The following is a 13,653-nucleotide window of genomic DNA, read 5'->3' on the forward strand; positions in this document are numbered from 1 at the left end:
AACCACAACTGACAGTGTACAGCCCCTCACTTTTACAATGAAGGAGGGAGGTGCATTTTTTTAATTTTTTAAATTTCTCAATTAATGAAAAAATTTTTTTAACATTCTTTCTTAAAATGTTGAGTTCCAAATTCTCTTCCTCCTCTCCTCTCCCCCACCTTTGAGAAGGCAAGCAATTTACTACAGATTATACATGTGCAGTCATGTAAAATATATCTTCCCATGTTACAAAAGAAAAATAAGAAAAAGAAAGTGAAAAAGTATGCTTTCATCTGCATTCTGACTCCATCAGCTCTTTCTGTGAAGTGGATAGTATTTTTCATAAGTTCTTCAAAATTGTCTTGGATCACTATATTGCTGAGAACAGCTAAATCATCCATAGTTGATCATCATAAAATATCGCTGTTACTATGTACAATGGTCTCCTGGTTCTGCTCACTTTTCTTTCCATCAGTTCATATAAACTTTTCCAGGTTTTTCCTGAAAGTATCCTGCTTATCATTTCTTATAGCACAATATTATTCTATCACAATCATATACAACAACTTGTTCAGTCATTCCCCAATTGATGGGCATCCCCTCAATTTCTAATTCTTTACCGCCATAAAAATACTGCAATAAATATTTGTGTACACATAGGTCCTTTTCCTTTTTGTTTGATCTCTTTGGGATATAAACCTACTAGTGGTATTGCTGGGTCAAAGAGTATGGTGCATTTTTTTTCAATGCTTGCCCAGAATCAAGTATGATCATTATAATTATACGGTGTTCAGTTTCAATTTGTCATTCTATTTACACTGTTGTAATCATTTTGTATAGTTTTCCTGGTTCTGTTTACTACATTCTGCACCAGTTCATATAAGTCCTCCATTAAAATAGAGACTCACTGCAAGTAGAAATTGTTTTCAATCTTTATACCTGTATCCCTAGCACCTAGCACAATGTCTGGTAGATAGCAGGCACTTAATAAAGCTTTGCTGACTGATATTTCTCTTACTTCTTTTCTATTTGCTATTTCTTACAACACAATGTTGTGTTATATTCACATACCACAATTTGACAGGCACTTTATTTCCAATTCTTTGCTAACACAAGAAGTATTGCTACGAATATTGCTTTAAAAACAGGATCTTTGTGTCTTTAACCTCCTTGGGACATTTTAGTCACTTTCTTAGCATCATTCTACACTGGACTAATTCACCACTCCACCAGTGTATTATAGAACAGGCTTCATTTTTTGAAAGGCATATTCTTAAATATTCAAATGGATCTGTCATCTTAACAATTCCAGAGTTCCTTACACAACAATGAAGACTGCAACCTATTGCAATGCCTAGGCAAATGTCATCCATATGCTCCCAGAAGTTCACCAAAGAAGGCCCACCCAACATGCTGGAAGTCTGTCTCCCTTCCCATTCTTCTGACATGATAAAGGCATACCAATGGAGCATTTCACCCACCTATCACGCTCTAATCTAACCACATGATCAGCCCATCTTCTCTTTCTGCTATGTAATTATTTGATGGCATCCTTTACTCCTGTTCTTCTTCAAAGTTCCTTCTTAGTTATATAAGATGCAACTTGCTCAAAACCATCAGGTGTCTTTCTTCCATTGCCCTTTGCATAATGCTCATCTTTAATTTTTTGCAACCAGTGGTCTTCTAAGATACCATACAGCAATATCAGTAAAATAACTATATTGAAAAGAGAGGCCCTTGAAGCTCTGAAAAATTGGCATTGGTCAAAGTGCTTTGCAATCCAGCCTCTTCTCTTTCTGCTCTTCACCTCTGAGTCCAAACCACTAGTCATCTATACTGTTTACCCAAAATATCAACACTGGTGGACAATAGCTGGGGCTCATAACCTGGAATTAATGAACTTGCTTTTATTGCTGTTGTTACAACATTGGCTTCCTCTGTAATCCAATCCATGTATTTGATTTTATGGACTTAAAAACATTATTACAAGAAAGGATCCATAGGTTTGACCAGACTGCTTGCAAAAGAGCCCATGACACAAAAAAGGTTAAGAATGTTTTTTCGTAGGATCATCCATTCAGATGCACGTTGAACTTAAGCAGTAGATGTTCTTCCAGTTGATCTTTCTTCTATAGATGGTCAAGCCAAATCCCTATTTACAAACCGCTTCCAAAAAGAATCTGTAATGTCTTGGGACCTGATGCAAGCAATCAATACCGTATCATCTGCAACAGGAGCTCCTGGAAGACCTCACCAACCACAAAGAATCCCTCCTTAACTGACACTGTGTTGGATCCTCTCCATCACAAGCTCAAATATTTTGGTGAACATACAGGACGTTTAATATCAGAGAGTCATTGAAATGGATTATTTCTGTTGTTATATATTCCAAGGAACTTTATAGATAAGTGCTATGTACTTTTAAAACATTGATTTGAGTGTTAATTTTGCAGCTACCATAGAAAACTGATGATATGATCATGTTATTTAGCAAAGCTAATCGAAGCAGATACTTGTGAGGTCACTGGAAAGTGAAAAATCTTTAATGTGAAAAGATAATCTTGAGTATAAATTAGATATATCAATGACTATTAGAAAGTAAACAACCATGCCTCACCCCCCAAACTGGCAATTTAGACATTTTAACTAAAAAGGTTTATTCTAGAATTTTTAAAAATTACTTTAACAAAACCAAAATTAGATGCATTAATTTATCTTAACCAATCTATTTTTAAAAATCCCTTTTTGGTGGATTTTAGAGGCTAGTTCAGCTTTATCAACATGAAAATTTTAAAATATCATGTAATTAATCTACCCCTAACCTAGAAAAGAAACATTACATTTTCTTGCTTTTTTTCAATTCTCCAACAACTTCCTAAGAAAGAATTGGTGAAAGATGATGCTATTAAAAATTCAATTATCACTTCAATTATTCTGCTATATCAAAGTACTGGGATACCCTAACTAATAAGTTAATTGGTTTCAAGAAAGTGCAAGTTGAAAATATGAAGTTAAAACTGTTATAAGAAGCACTTAGCTCCATGAAAATAGTATAGTACCTTACAAAGGATTTTCTAGTAGGGTTTAGTTATAATCTATTAATGAAGTTACTGGAAGGCGGAATATGCCCGAACTTTGTTGATTTTAAACATTCCATTAGTATAGCTTCCTTTAAAATCTTGTCAGTAAAAAAACTGGTTCATTCCTATCTCTTTTACTTGCCCTTATAAAGTATTACCACCTTTACCACCAACTTTTCCTCTACAATTAACAGATTCTTCCAAGTCTTGAGCATTGAAAATAATGTCAAGAAAATGACCTAGCAATGACAAGCAATCTTCTAATGATAAAAAGTATGTTTAAGATACTACATAAACTACTCAAAGTCTATGTAATTAAAAGTTATGATCTCGGTTCCATAATCATATCATCAGGAATACAATTTAAATTTTAACCAAAGGAGGTTTTTTTAAGGATTTTTAAAAATAAATTTTAACAATTTTAAAAATCATTTGTGACCTAATAAAAGTAAATGTCTCTTAAAACTTTGCTCTTTTTTGTTCCATGGACCCCTATGGCAGTCAGGTGATGCTTACAGACCTCTTCTCAGAATAATACTTGTTAGACACATTCAAAATTGAATGAAATGCAAAATCCCAATTTGGAGGTTAGTGAAAATAAAGACAAAACGTTTTCCCACTCAAGCTTATTGGATGCCCTGAAATCTATCCACTCAGCTTGGTGGGAGTCTGTGGATCCCCAGCTAAGAATCCATGCCTTTAGAGGTAATTTTGTCCAACCACCTCAGTTTGCAGATGAAGAAAGTGAAGCCTGGAAGAACTAAATAACTACCTGTATGATCTGGTAGTAAGTAGCAGAGCTATGTTTTTAAACTAAAGTCATCCGAACCAAATCCAGTATTCCTTTCTGCTGAACCAGAAATTAATGCTGTACACGTGTACTATGATAATACACAGACATCTTTTCCAATATACCAGAGCTATACACAAAACAGACTGTTTCTGCTCATGTAGCTCTTGCTCTTTCTGCCATGCCAGCTCCACCTAATTTCTATCTAGCCTTCAACTTCATGTTCAGACACTACCCCTCCAACGAAGCCTTCCAAGACAGAAATAATCTGTCCCTCCTCTGAACACCCAAAACACTTTTTTTCTCCCTTTCTTAATACACTTTTAAAAGTTACAGTTTATTATAGTGTAAATAACTATACAATCTCCCTCCCTACCTCAGACTACTAAAGAGCAAGCGTGTTATTGTTGATCAGTCATGTCTGACTCTATGACACCCCCTTTTAGAGTTTTCTTGGCAAAGACACTGGAGGAGTGGTTTGCCATTTCCCTCTTCAGCTCATTTTACAAATGAGGAAACTGAGGCAAACAGGGCTAACGGACCTGCCCAGGTTCATACAGCTAGTAAATATCTGAGGTCAGAATTTGAACTCCCAGTTCTTCTTCCTGACTCCAGGCCCCAAGCTTCTCTAGGTTGGAAAGCAAGTACTGTATAAGTATGAATAAATAAATGTTTTATTTATCATCATGTAACATCTACTATAATGCCTTATAAAAGGTAGGTGCACACACACACAAATATAAATTAACAAGTAATTGTTCTAGGGCTTAGAGATGGAAGGAACCTTACAGAAAAGATAGTTCAACTCCATGTCATTTTTTTTATATATAAGTAAACTGGGGTCCATAGAGAAATGACTTATTTCAATGTGTATTCTGTTCAGAACTACTACTGGTGATTAATTACAATTTCAATTTTTCTCTTCTTCTATGTATAATCCTGGCCGCTTTCAGGATCAATCAACGTTCAATTCAAAAGGCATTTGGAGAGGGGGTTGAAATATAATTGCAGTGGTATAGGGAAATCCTTGGAAGGAAAATCTCAGTACCAGTGTAGATCAGTATCTGCTCTGCAACTTAAAGAGTTTCACAGGGTTGCAGCACTGAGATTAAATGACTTTGCCCCAGGGTCACACAGTATGACCCTCTATCTACTATATCTTGCTACTTCTCTCAATAAATATTTAATAAGCATCTACTATATAAAAGATACTATAGCAGAAACTTAAGAGGGTACCCATCAGGTGGAAATGGCTGAAAAAATGATGGTATATGAATGCAAAAGACTACTACTGTCAGTCTAAGAATTAAATAGGATAATCTCTGTAAAACACTTAAGAGTGCCTGACACATAATAGGTGCTTAAAAGTATTTCCCTCTAGTGGCAGCTAGGTGGCGCAGTGGATCGAGCACAGGCCCTGAAGTTAGGAGGAACCTAGTTCAAACTCAGCCTCAGACCAAACACTTGACACTTACTAGCTGTGTGACCCTGGGTAAGTCACTTAACCCCAACTGCCTTTAAAAAAAAAGTATTTCCTTCCTTCCTAAGAAAAGATGAAGGGGGCAGTTACAGACAAATATGGGGAAAATGTGTATGAACTAATGCAGAATAAAGTGAGATCACTTTGTACTCTTACAACAATACCATAAAAACAAATAATTTTGAAAGACTTAAGAACTCTGATCAATACAATAATAAACCATGATTCCAGAGGACCAATGAAGAAGACTGCCCACCTCCTGTCAGAGGCAGCTAGGTGGGACAGTGGCTAGAGCATGACCCTAAAGTCAAGAAAGCTTGAGTTCAAATCCAACCTCAGACATTTACTAGCTGCATGACCCCCTATAAGTTACTTTAACCTCTGCCTGTTTGTTTCAGTTTCTACATCTGTAAAAAGGGAAAAATAATAGCACTTACCTCCCACAACTGTTGTGAAGATCAAATGAAGTCATCATAAAGCATTTAACACATTGCCTGGCACAAGTAAGTGCTATATAAATATTAGTCACTATACACTAAATATTCAGAATGAAAGACACATTTTTAGACATGGTCAATGTCCAAGAGTTTTGCTTTTCTCCCCCACCATTCCCAGAAGAGAGATATTGAATAATTGAAAAAAATTTTAATTTAATACCAATAAAAAAAGACTACTGCCCACTTCCTGACAGAAGCAACTAGGCACAGTGGAAATAGTGCTGCGCCTGGAGAAGGATGGATTCACCTTCCTGAGTTCCTATGTGGCCTCAATTACTTACTAGCTGGGTAACCCTAGGCAGGTCCCTTAACCATGTTTGGAGAAGGAAATGGCAAACCATTTCAGTATCTTTGCTTAGAAAACCCCAAATGGGGTCACAAAGAGTCGGACATGACTGAAATGACTAGACAGCAAAGAAATAGATAGCTGGTCTCCCCTCAATGGTCTGCCCAAAGAAGTAGTAGGTCTTCAAGCAAAGACTGAAGACTTGTCTAGCATGTTGTAGAGGAAATTTTTACTGCTTTCCAACTCCAGTAACTTTCAATTGTGAACATAAGTTATGGGTGTCTAATGGGAAAAATGAGAAAGCATACAAATGGCTGTAATAAAAGGCAGAATGTACATGAGAGGTATACAAAGTGCTATGGAAATTCATTGCGAGGTGCTTCTTCATTGAGAAAACATAACAAATTTCATTGAAAAATAACTGACACTAAACTTACTCTTAAGTTCACCTCATCTTTCAAAATATCCACAAGACCTTTTACTACAAACCAAAAACTTTACATAATTTATGTAAATTCCCTAAGTCTTCCCACTTTGAATAAGACTCTTTACTAAAAAGCTATTCAACTAACAGTTAAATGATCACATAATTTTTACACATTCTAACATTAAAAATTGTCCAATCTCTACTATGTGACCCACATGGTAAAACTTTTCCATTTCAGACTCAGTATAACCAAAATGTATCTTCTCCACCCAAATCTGATCTTTCCCTTACTATTTTGGTTAATGGCACCAGTCTCATAACCACTCTGAATCCTAGTTTCCCCACAATCTCCTTCCCTCTGAGGAAACAGGGGGTTAAAAAGGAAAGGGGGGGAGGGTAATTGAGCTAGAACACTGGATTATAGATTTATAGCTGGAGGGGACCTTGGAAGCCACTGTGACAAACTCATTTTATATAATCTCTAAAATCACTTTTAGCTCTAAATTTGCATTATCTTCCCAGGTACCCGGCCTCAAAACTTCAGATTCATCTTTGATTCCCCCTTTTTTCCCCACTCTTTCCCAACCGGCCCATATCCAATTACTTATCTGTTAAGTCCTAGCCACCCTACCTCTTCATTTTCTACTTAGATGTCCTTTTTCCATTTCTACTCCAACCACTGAATTCAGACCCTCATTACCTAATGCTTGAACTACTTCAACAGCTTCCTTTCTGATTTCTCTACTTCCAGATTAGCCCAGCCCAGCCCACCCCATCCTCACCTCTTTAAAAATATGCCACAGACTATATAACCTTCCTCTGAGGGTTACAAAACTATTAATTCCTTGATATGAACTTTGAGAGCTAACTACTGCCTACCAAATCACCATTCTCCAATTAATAAATGGTCAGAGAAAATGAACAAGAAGCTTTCAAAGGATGAAATCTAAGCCATCAATGGCCATGTGAAACATTCTCCAAATCATCAATAATTACAAAAATGGAAATTAAAGCAACTCTGAGGTTGCTCTCATATACCATTCACACACATCAGATTGCCAAAGTTCACCAAAAAATAAAGGGAGGGATTTTGGTAAAATACACACATTGATATACTACTAATGGAAATACGAATTGGTCCAACATTCCTGAAAGCAGTATGTATTCAGGGAGGACTAGTGCCTCTGGTGTGGGGGCTTGCTAAACCCTTTTCAGGGCTGCTAATCCACCTTTGTTGTCCACCTGTCATCCAACTCTCACCTGTGGCTCCAAGAAGCTGCAGCGGTCACATCCCAGTAAAACCTCTTAACAGATGGGCTAAACCAGGTTCAGGGTAACCAATAGGCCTCAAGACCACTGGTGAGTTAGGGGAATGTCTCCCCAACCATGCAAAGACCCTCTGGTCCCACTCATCCCCAAAGAATGGGTGGATGAGAACAATCTGTGCCAATAGCCATAAAGGCAGCTGAAGTTGGCACTGTCATTGAAGACACCAAGGTCATTCACTGTGTCCTGGGCCGTGATCACCACTCATCTTGCCTTCTGTCTCACTACTAAGCTTCAATGATTCTGGAAGAAAGAGTGAGGTGGACTACTCTGCGCGACCCTGGCTCACTTAAATCTGATTCTGAGACAGTCAGGATACCGCCCAGTCATGCCACTGGTCCTCTTCAAAAGCAAAGAGTGGAACAACAATTGGGAACTATGCCCCAAAGTCCCCGATGGGCACTTGTCCTTTGACCTAGTCATCTCACTGACTTGGCCTATACTCAAAAGAGATCAAAGAAAAAGGGAAAGAACCTATTTATACAAAAGCATTTACAGTTGATCTTTCTGTAGTGACAAAAAAACTAGAAATTAAGAAGGGGTACCCACCAACTGGGGAACAGGCTGAATAAATTATGTCATATGAATGTAATGAAACAGCACTATACAGTAAGAATACTATTTATATAGCAAGCATTTATGTAGTGCTTTAAGATTTGCAATGTGCTTTAGTTATCTCATTTGATCCTCACAACAACCCCCATTTTACATATAAGGAAACTTGAGGCTGAGAAGGGTTAAGAAATTTGCCCAGGGTCACAAAGCAAATAAGTGTCTGAAGCAGAATTTGAACTCAGATCTTCCTGCCTCCAAGTCCAAAGGGATGGTTTCAGAGAAATCTGAAAAGATTTGTATGAACTGATACAGAATAAACTGAGCAGAGCCAGGAGAATAATTTGTACCAGAGGTTCCCAAACTTATTTGGCTTACCACCCCCTTTTCAAAAAAAAAAAAAATTACTCAGCGCCCCCATGAAAATCTACTTTCTTTAACTTTTTAACAGTTTTTTTTATTGGCATCATTTCAAAAATGTATAAAACATTTTTAAAATGATACATCTTAAATAATTTACTGTAAATTTGTGAGGGGTTTTCCTGCATTGAAATTCTGATGATGCAATATTGCATCATATAACCATACAATATCATACTGTAAACAAGTCATTACATGTATATATTCCTGCCAATGCATGCTGGACTTCCCAAAGATGCACAACACACCCACCTGTCAACATCTGCTTGTTAAGACCTGACCACTGATCAGTTATAACCTGCACTCTGTGTCTTTACTTAGAAAATAATGTAATCACTACAACTGTAACTGCTACACAACAGATGAAACATGTACAAATGGTTTTTCAAATTTTTCTTATCTTTTCTTCTTTCCTTATGCTTCCACCACCCCCTTATTTTTATTCAATGCCCCCTAATTATATCTGAGGCTACTAACCAGGCCCCCTACATTCTCAAGTGCCCCCCAGAGGGCAGTCTTGCCCACTTTGGGAACCTATGATTTATATCATAACAATACCACAAAGACAAACAGCTTTGACAGACTCAAAAACATTGATCAATGAAATTACAAATTATAATTTCAAACAGTGAAACATGCTATCCACCTCCTGACAGAGAAGTAATGGACACAAGATGCAGAATAAGAAATATTTTTGGACATAGCCAAGGTAGGAATCAGTTTTGCTGACTCCGCATATTTGTTACAACTTGTTTTTCTTCGTTTTTTTTTTTAACCAATGGTTGCATGTGGGAGCGAGAAAAAATAAATATGTTGTTTGAACATTTTTTAAATAAAAAATATTTTTTAAAAATAAAATGGAACTCCTTAGCCTTGCTATTTAGACTCTCCACAACTTACTTTCTGGCCATATGTCTTGTATACTTTCCTATACTTTACTCAATTCAAACTGGCCTTTTCACTATGCTTTCCTACCTTCTTGTCTTTGTTTAGTGATTTCCAATTCCTGGATTTCCCTCTTCTTCACTTTTCCTTCTCAGTCTCCTTTGCAGGATCATTAGCCCTATCACATCCCCTAACTGTGAGCGTACCCCAAGGTTCTATCTTGCCCTGGCCCTACACCCTCTTCTCTCTCTACATTCTCTCTTGGTAACATCGTCAACTCATCTCTGCTAAATGAGACTGGAGAGGAGAACGAGGAGATAAATACTGAAATTGAAATTAAAGACACAGCTTTAGTGTTCATTTTACAGAATTCTCCGAAAACATGCCGTGGATTTGTACCACAAATTTAATTATCATCTTTATGTACATGACTTATCAGATCTATACATCCAGTCATATTCTCTCCCCTCGGGTCTAGTACAGCAGCACTGATAGGATATTTCAAAACAGATGTCCTGTAGGTATCTCAAACTCAATATGGCCAAATCAGAACTCGTTATCTTCAATTTCCTATTTCTGCTAAGGGTACCATCATCCCTCCAGCTACTCAGATCTTCAACTCCTCACTTACTCATCCCATCTAACCAATCAGTTACCAGATCTTGATTGTTCTTACATCTCTCATATATGTCCCCTTTACTTTACTTACACAGCCTCCACCCTAGCTCAGACCCTCAGCACTTCTCACCTAGATTATCACAATAGCCTCCTGTTTGGTCTCCTTGCCTCAATTCTCTTCTAAAGCACATGTTTACTGGACAGTACTGTGCACTTTCTTTCCACTCCTTCCCCTCTTCTTGCACCTGCCTCTTTGCTTGGTGCTCCACAGCCTCCCAACCCCCAACAACAACAACAACAAAAGAAAACCTTAAAAAAAACAACTTCAAATGAAAGCAGAAGGGAGAGACCTTCACTGCCGCTACTGCCTCGGGATGGGGGTGCTTGAGGCCTCCTGAACCCAGAGAAGAGACCATTGTCCCACTTTCCCACTGTATCCCTATATCTGTCTTCCTTCTGTCTTCACTCAGGTACCGCATGTCTGTCCCCAACAGCTCCCACATGTCACCAGTCTCTAGTCCCCTCTTGTCTGTACCCATGTCTGGCCCTCATTTGTCTGCCTCCCCCATCTTCCTCTGGGTTCTGGCCTTGCCAGTCCCCTCCCTCCACAGGCAGGAAGCCCCTTTCCTTCCTGACTCCCTCCCCCACAGCATAAGTAAATTGGTATTATGTCAAAATATGTAAAAATCACTTTATGTAGGTCTGAAGACCAGTCCACTTACATAAAGCAAGAATTGTAAGTGACCAGTCCACTTATGTTAAGTAAGAACTGACTGTATTCTTCTCCCTCCCTTTTCTAATCTCATTTAATAGAATTTGTTAATTAGGCCAATCGACTTGACCTCAGTAATCACAGAGACTGGGAGCAGTTAATTTATGGAACGCTTTGTCCTAGGAAGACATTCATTAATCCACATATATGACTCAAAAAGTTGTTTTCAACTGATGATTTTCCTGGATATGTCTGAAAAAGCTCAAAAAATTCCCTGTGCTAATCCTAAATTGAACAGTTCCTGCCCCATCAGAAATATCTATAAGGTCACAATTAGAAAGACAGCAAATATAGCTCTTTGCCAAACAAATTTATTTTCTTTTTCCTAATTGCTGAATATTAAGGCTGAACATTAGAGAATACACAGCAATGAAGTACTAGTGGGACTCAAGTAAAAAAATGGTTAAAATTATGTAACTGTACATACAATAAATCTGCAATGTAAAAGGGCAAACAAAAAAAGCCTTATGAAGAATCTCATTTTTTAACCTGAAATTTAAAGAAATTATCACTTTTCTTCTACTAATAGAACTGAACTCTCTTGTAAATAAACCATAATGTCAAACCTAAAAAGACAGCAAAATACACATTTAACCCTTCCTAGTGTCAGCAGTCTAACAGGTTGTTGCTTAATCTTTTAGCATTTCTTCAGCTCCACGAAGAATTAACAACTTAGGGAAAATACAGTTTTAGGAAAACATACCTCAAGAACAAAGTTAACATTTCACATCTTACTCTCCTCTCCTCCCTTCCAGTTACTAAGCTACAATTATTTTTAAAGTATCATCTCTTTCACCATACCCTAATGCCCCACCCTAACCCAGGGTGTCAAAAAATAAAAAGCACCTAGAGCTGTCAATGACAATAGAGCTAAAAAAAAGAGCTTTAAGAAGTTAATCAAAGATAAATTCTGCAACAGGCAGTATCTCCACTTTCAGCAGGTAAAAGGCCTTGAAACAACCCAAACAAATCTCCTTAAACACCATTCAAATGATCCTCCTCAGGCTAGGCATGTAAACACAAGAGCCAGGAGGAAGCGTGAGAAAGGGTGTGATTTCTGAAGAGACATTATAAAGGTAAAGTGCCAGATTTTAATCTACTACCTTTAAAATTAGCAAATACAGCACATGGACCCAAAGGATGCACAAATATATTTTAAACACTAGTGCATGCTCGTCCCAGCACTTGGGATTGGTTAATGGGGGGAGGAGGAAATGGAAGAGTAGATTTCTTCCCAGGGAGGGCTTCAGAGAAGAAGGGACTTCTGGTAAGGGGCAGAGGAGCCAAGAGCGGGCCAAAGAGAAAGCCAAAGTCCCCGAGAGGAAATGCCGAATCTTGGCCGGGTGGGGGAGGGGGAATGATCATCCGCCGAAGATGCTGAGCACTGGGCCCGTGCGTTCTGATTCGCCTCGGTGGGATGCCAAGAGTGTGGAGGCCCCGCTCCAGGGCGAGCGTGCCTTGTGGCACAGATTGGGGCGGGGTGGGGGCAGTCGCTTGGCCCTCCGTTCCTCCCCCAGGTCACCCAGTTCAGTAGGCAGACTGAGGAGAGAGGAGCCCGGAGCAGCCGCGCCAGGGAGGGGAAGCGTGGGAGAGCGGGAGAGGGGCAGGGATGGCGGGGGTCCGTGCTCCCCTAATGGGGGAAAAGGGGCGGGCAGAGGCGGGGGTCCCCCTAAGGGAGAAAAGACTGCGATCTTGGGGAGGGGTTGCCCGAAAGGGGGAGAAAGGGCGGAGGTAGGGAGGGGGCATAAAAGGGTGGAGAAGGGACAGAGGCAGGGGTCTCCTTAAGATGGGGTAGCAATGGGGATGTCACCCTAAATGGGAAGAAGCAATGATAGGGGGACTGCCCTAAATGGGAAGGGGCAGCGATGGGGAGGTCTCTAAGGGAGGAGAAGAGGCAGGGGTCGCCCTGAGGGGAGAAGGGCAGCGATGGGAGGGTCGCTCCAAAGGGGGCCCCCCAAGGGGGTCGAGCAGCGACGGCGGGGGGCCGCGACCAGGGCCGGGAGGCGCCCCCGCCCCCACGTCGCAGTCCCCGGGCCACCGCCGGGCACAGTCGCACGCGCACACGCGCACACACTCCCTCACACTCACCATGTAGAGGGTGAAGGGCAGGCCGAGTAGGAACAGCCACAGGTAGAGGTGCAGCGCGTTCACGAAGGTACCTTGGTGCGGGTCGTAGTACCAGCCGCCGCTGAGCGCGGCCCACACCCCCTGCCGGAGGATTTGCAGCGTCTGGGACCCCATCCCCGCCCGCCCGCCCGCGCCCCGAGCCCGCGCCCGCCGCGGCCCCCGTCTATCCCCCTTCAGAGCGCGGGGAGATGGGACCGGCGCCGCCGCGGCGGAGGCTGCTACTAGTGCCGGAGGAGGAGGAAGAGGAGGAGGAGGAGGAGCCCGGCCTGCGGAGGGCCGCCGCCGCCGCCGCCGCCATCTTGTCCCCTAACACCCCGAGCGGGGCCCCCGCCGCCACCGGCCGGCCGCCAGCGCCCCCGGGCCCCGCCCCTTCCTCGGCCCGGGCCCAGCCGCTACGACCGCGACCCAAGCCCC

General features: G+C 40.6%; 1 protein-coding gene across 1 annotated transcript in view; it reads right to left on the reverse strand.

Annotated features, from left to right (window-relative positions):
* PCNX1 (pecanex 1) overlaps nucleotides 1-13,353 on the reverse strand; it is a 242,472-nt gene extending 229,119 nt beyond the window's left edge. Inside the window, 1 exon segment of the mRNA XM_020986378.2 lies at nucleotides 13,201-13,353. Within this exon segment, the coding sequence (XP_020842037.1) occupies nucleotides 13,201-13,353 (153 nt within the window).
* Between the last annotated feature and the right edge of the window lie 300 nt (nucleotides 13,354-13,653).

Source organism: Phascolarctos cinereus, unplaced genomic scaffold, assembly GCF_003287225.1.
Source record: "Phascolarctos cinereus isolate Bilbo 61053 unplaced genomic scaffold, phaCin_HiC Scaffold_3;HRSCAF=262, whole genome shotgun sequence".
Classification (NCBI taxonomy): domain Eukaryota; kingdom Metazoa; phylum Chordata; class Mammalia; order Diprotodontia; family Phascolarctidae; genus Phascolarctos; species Phascolarctos cinereus.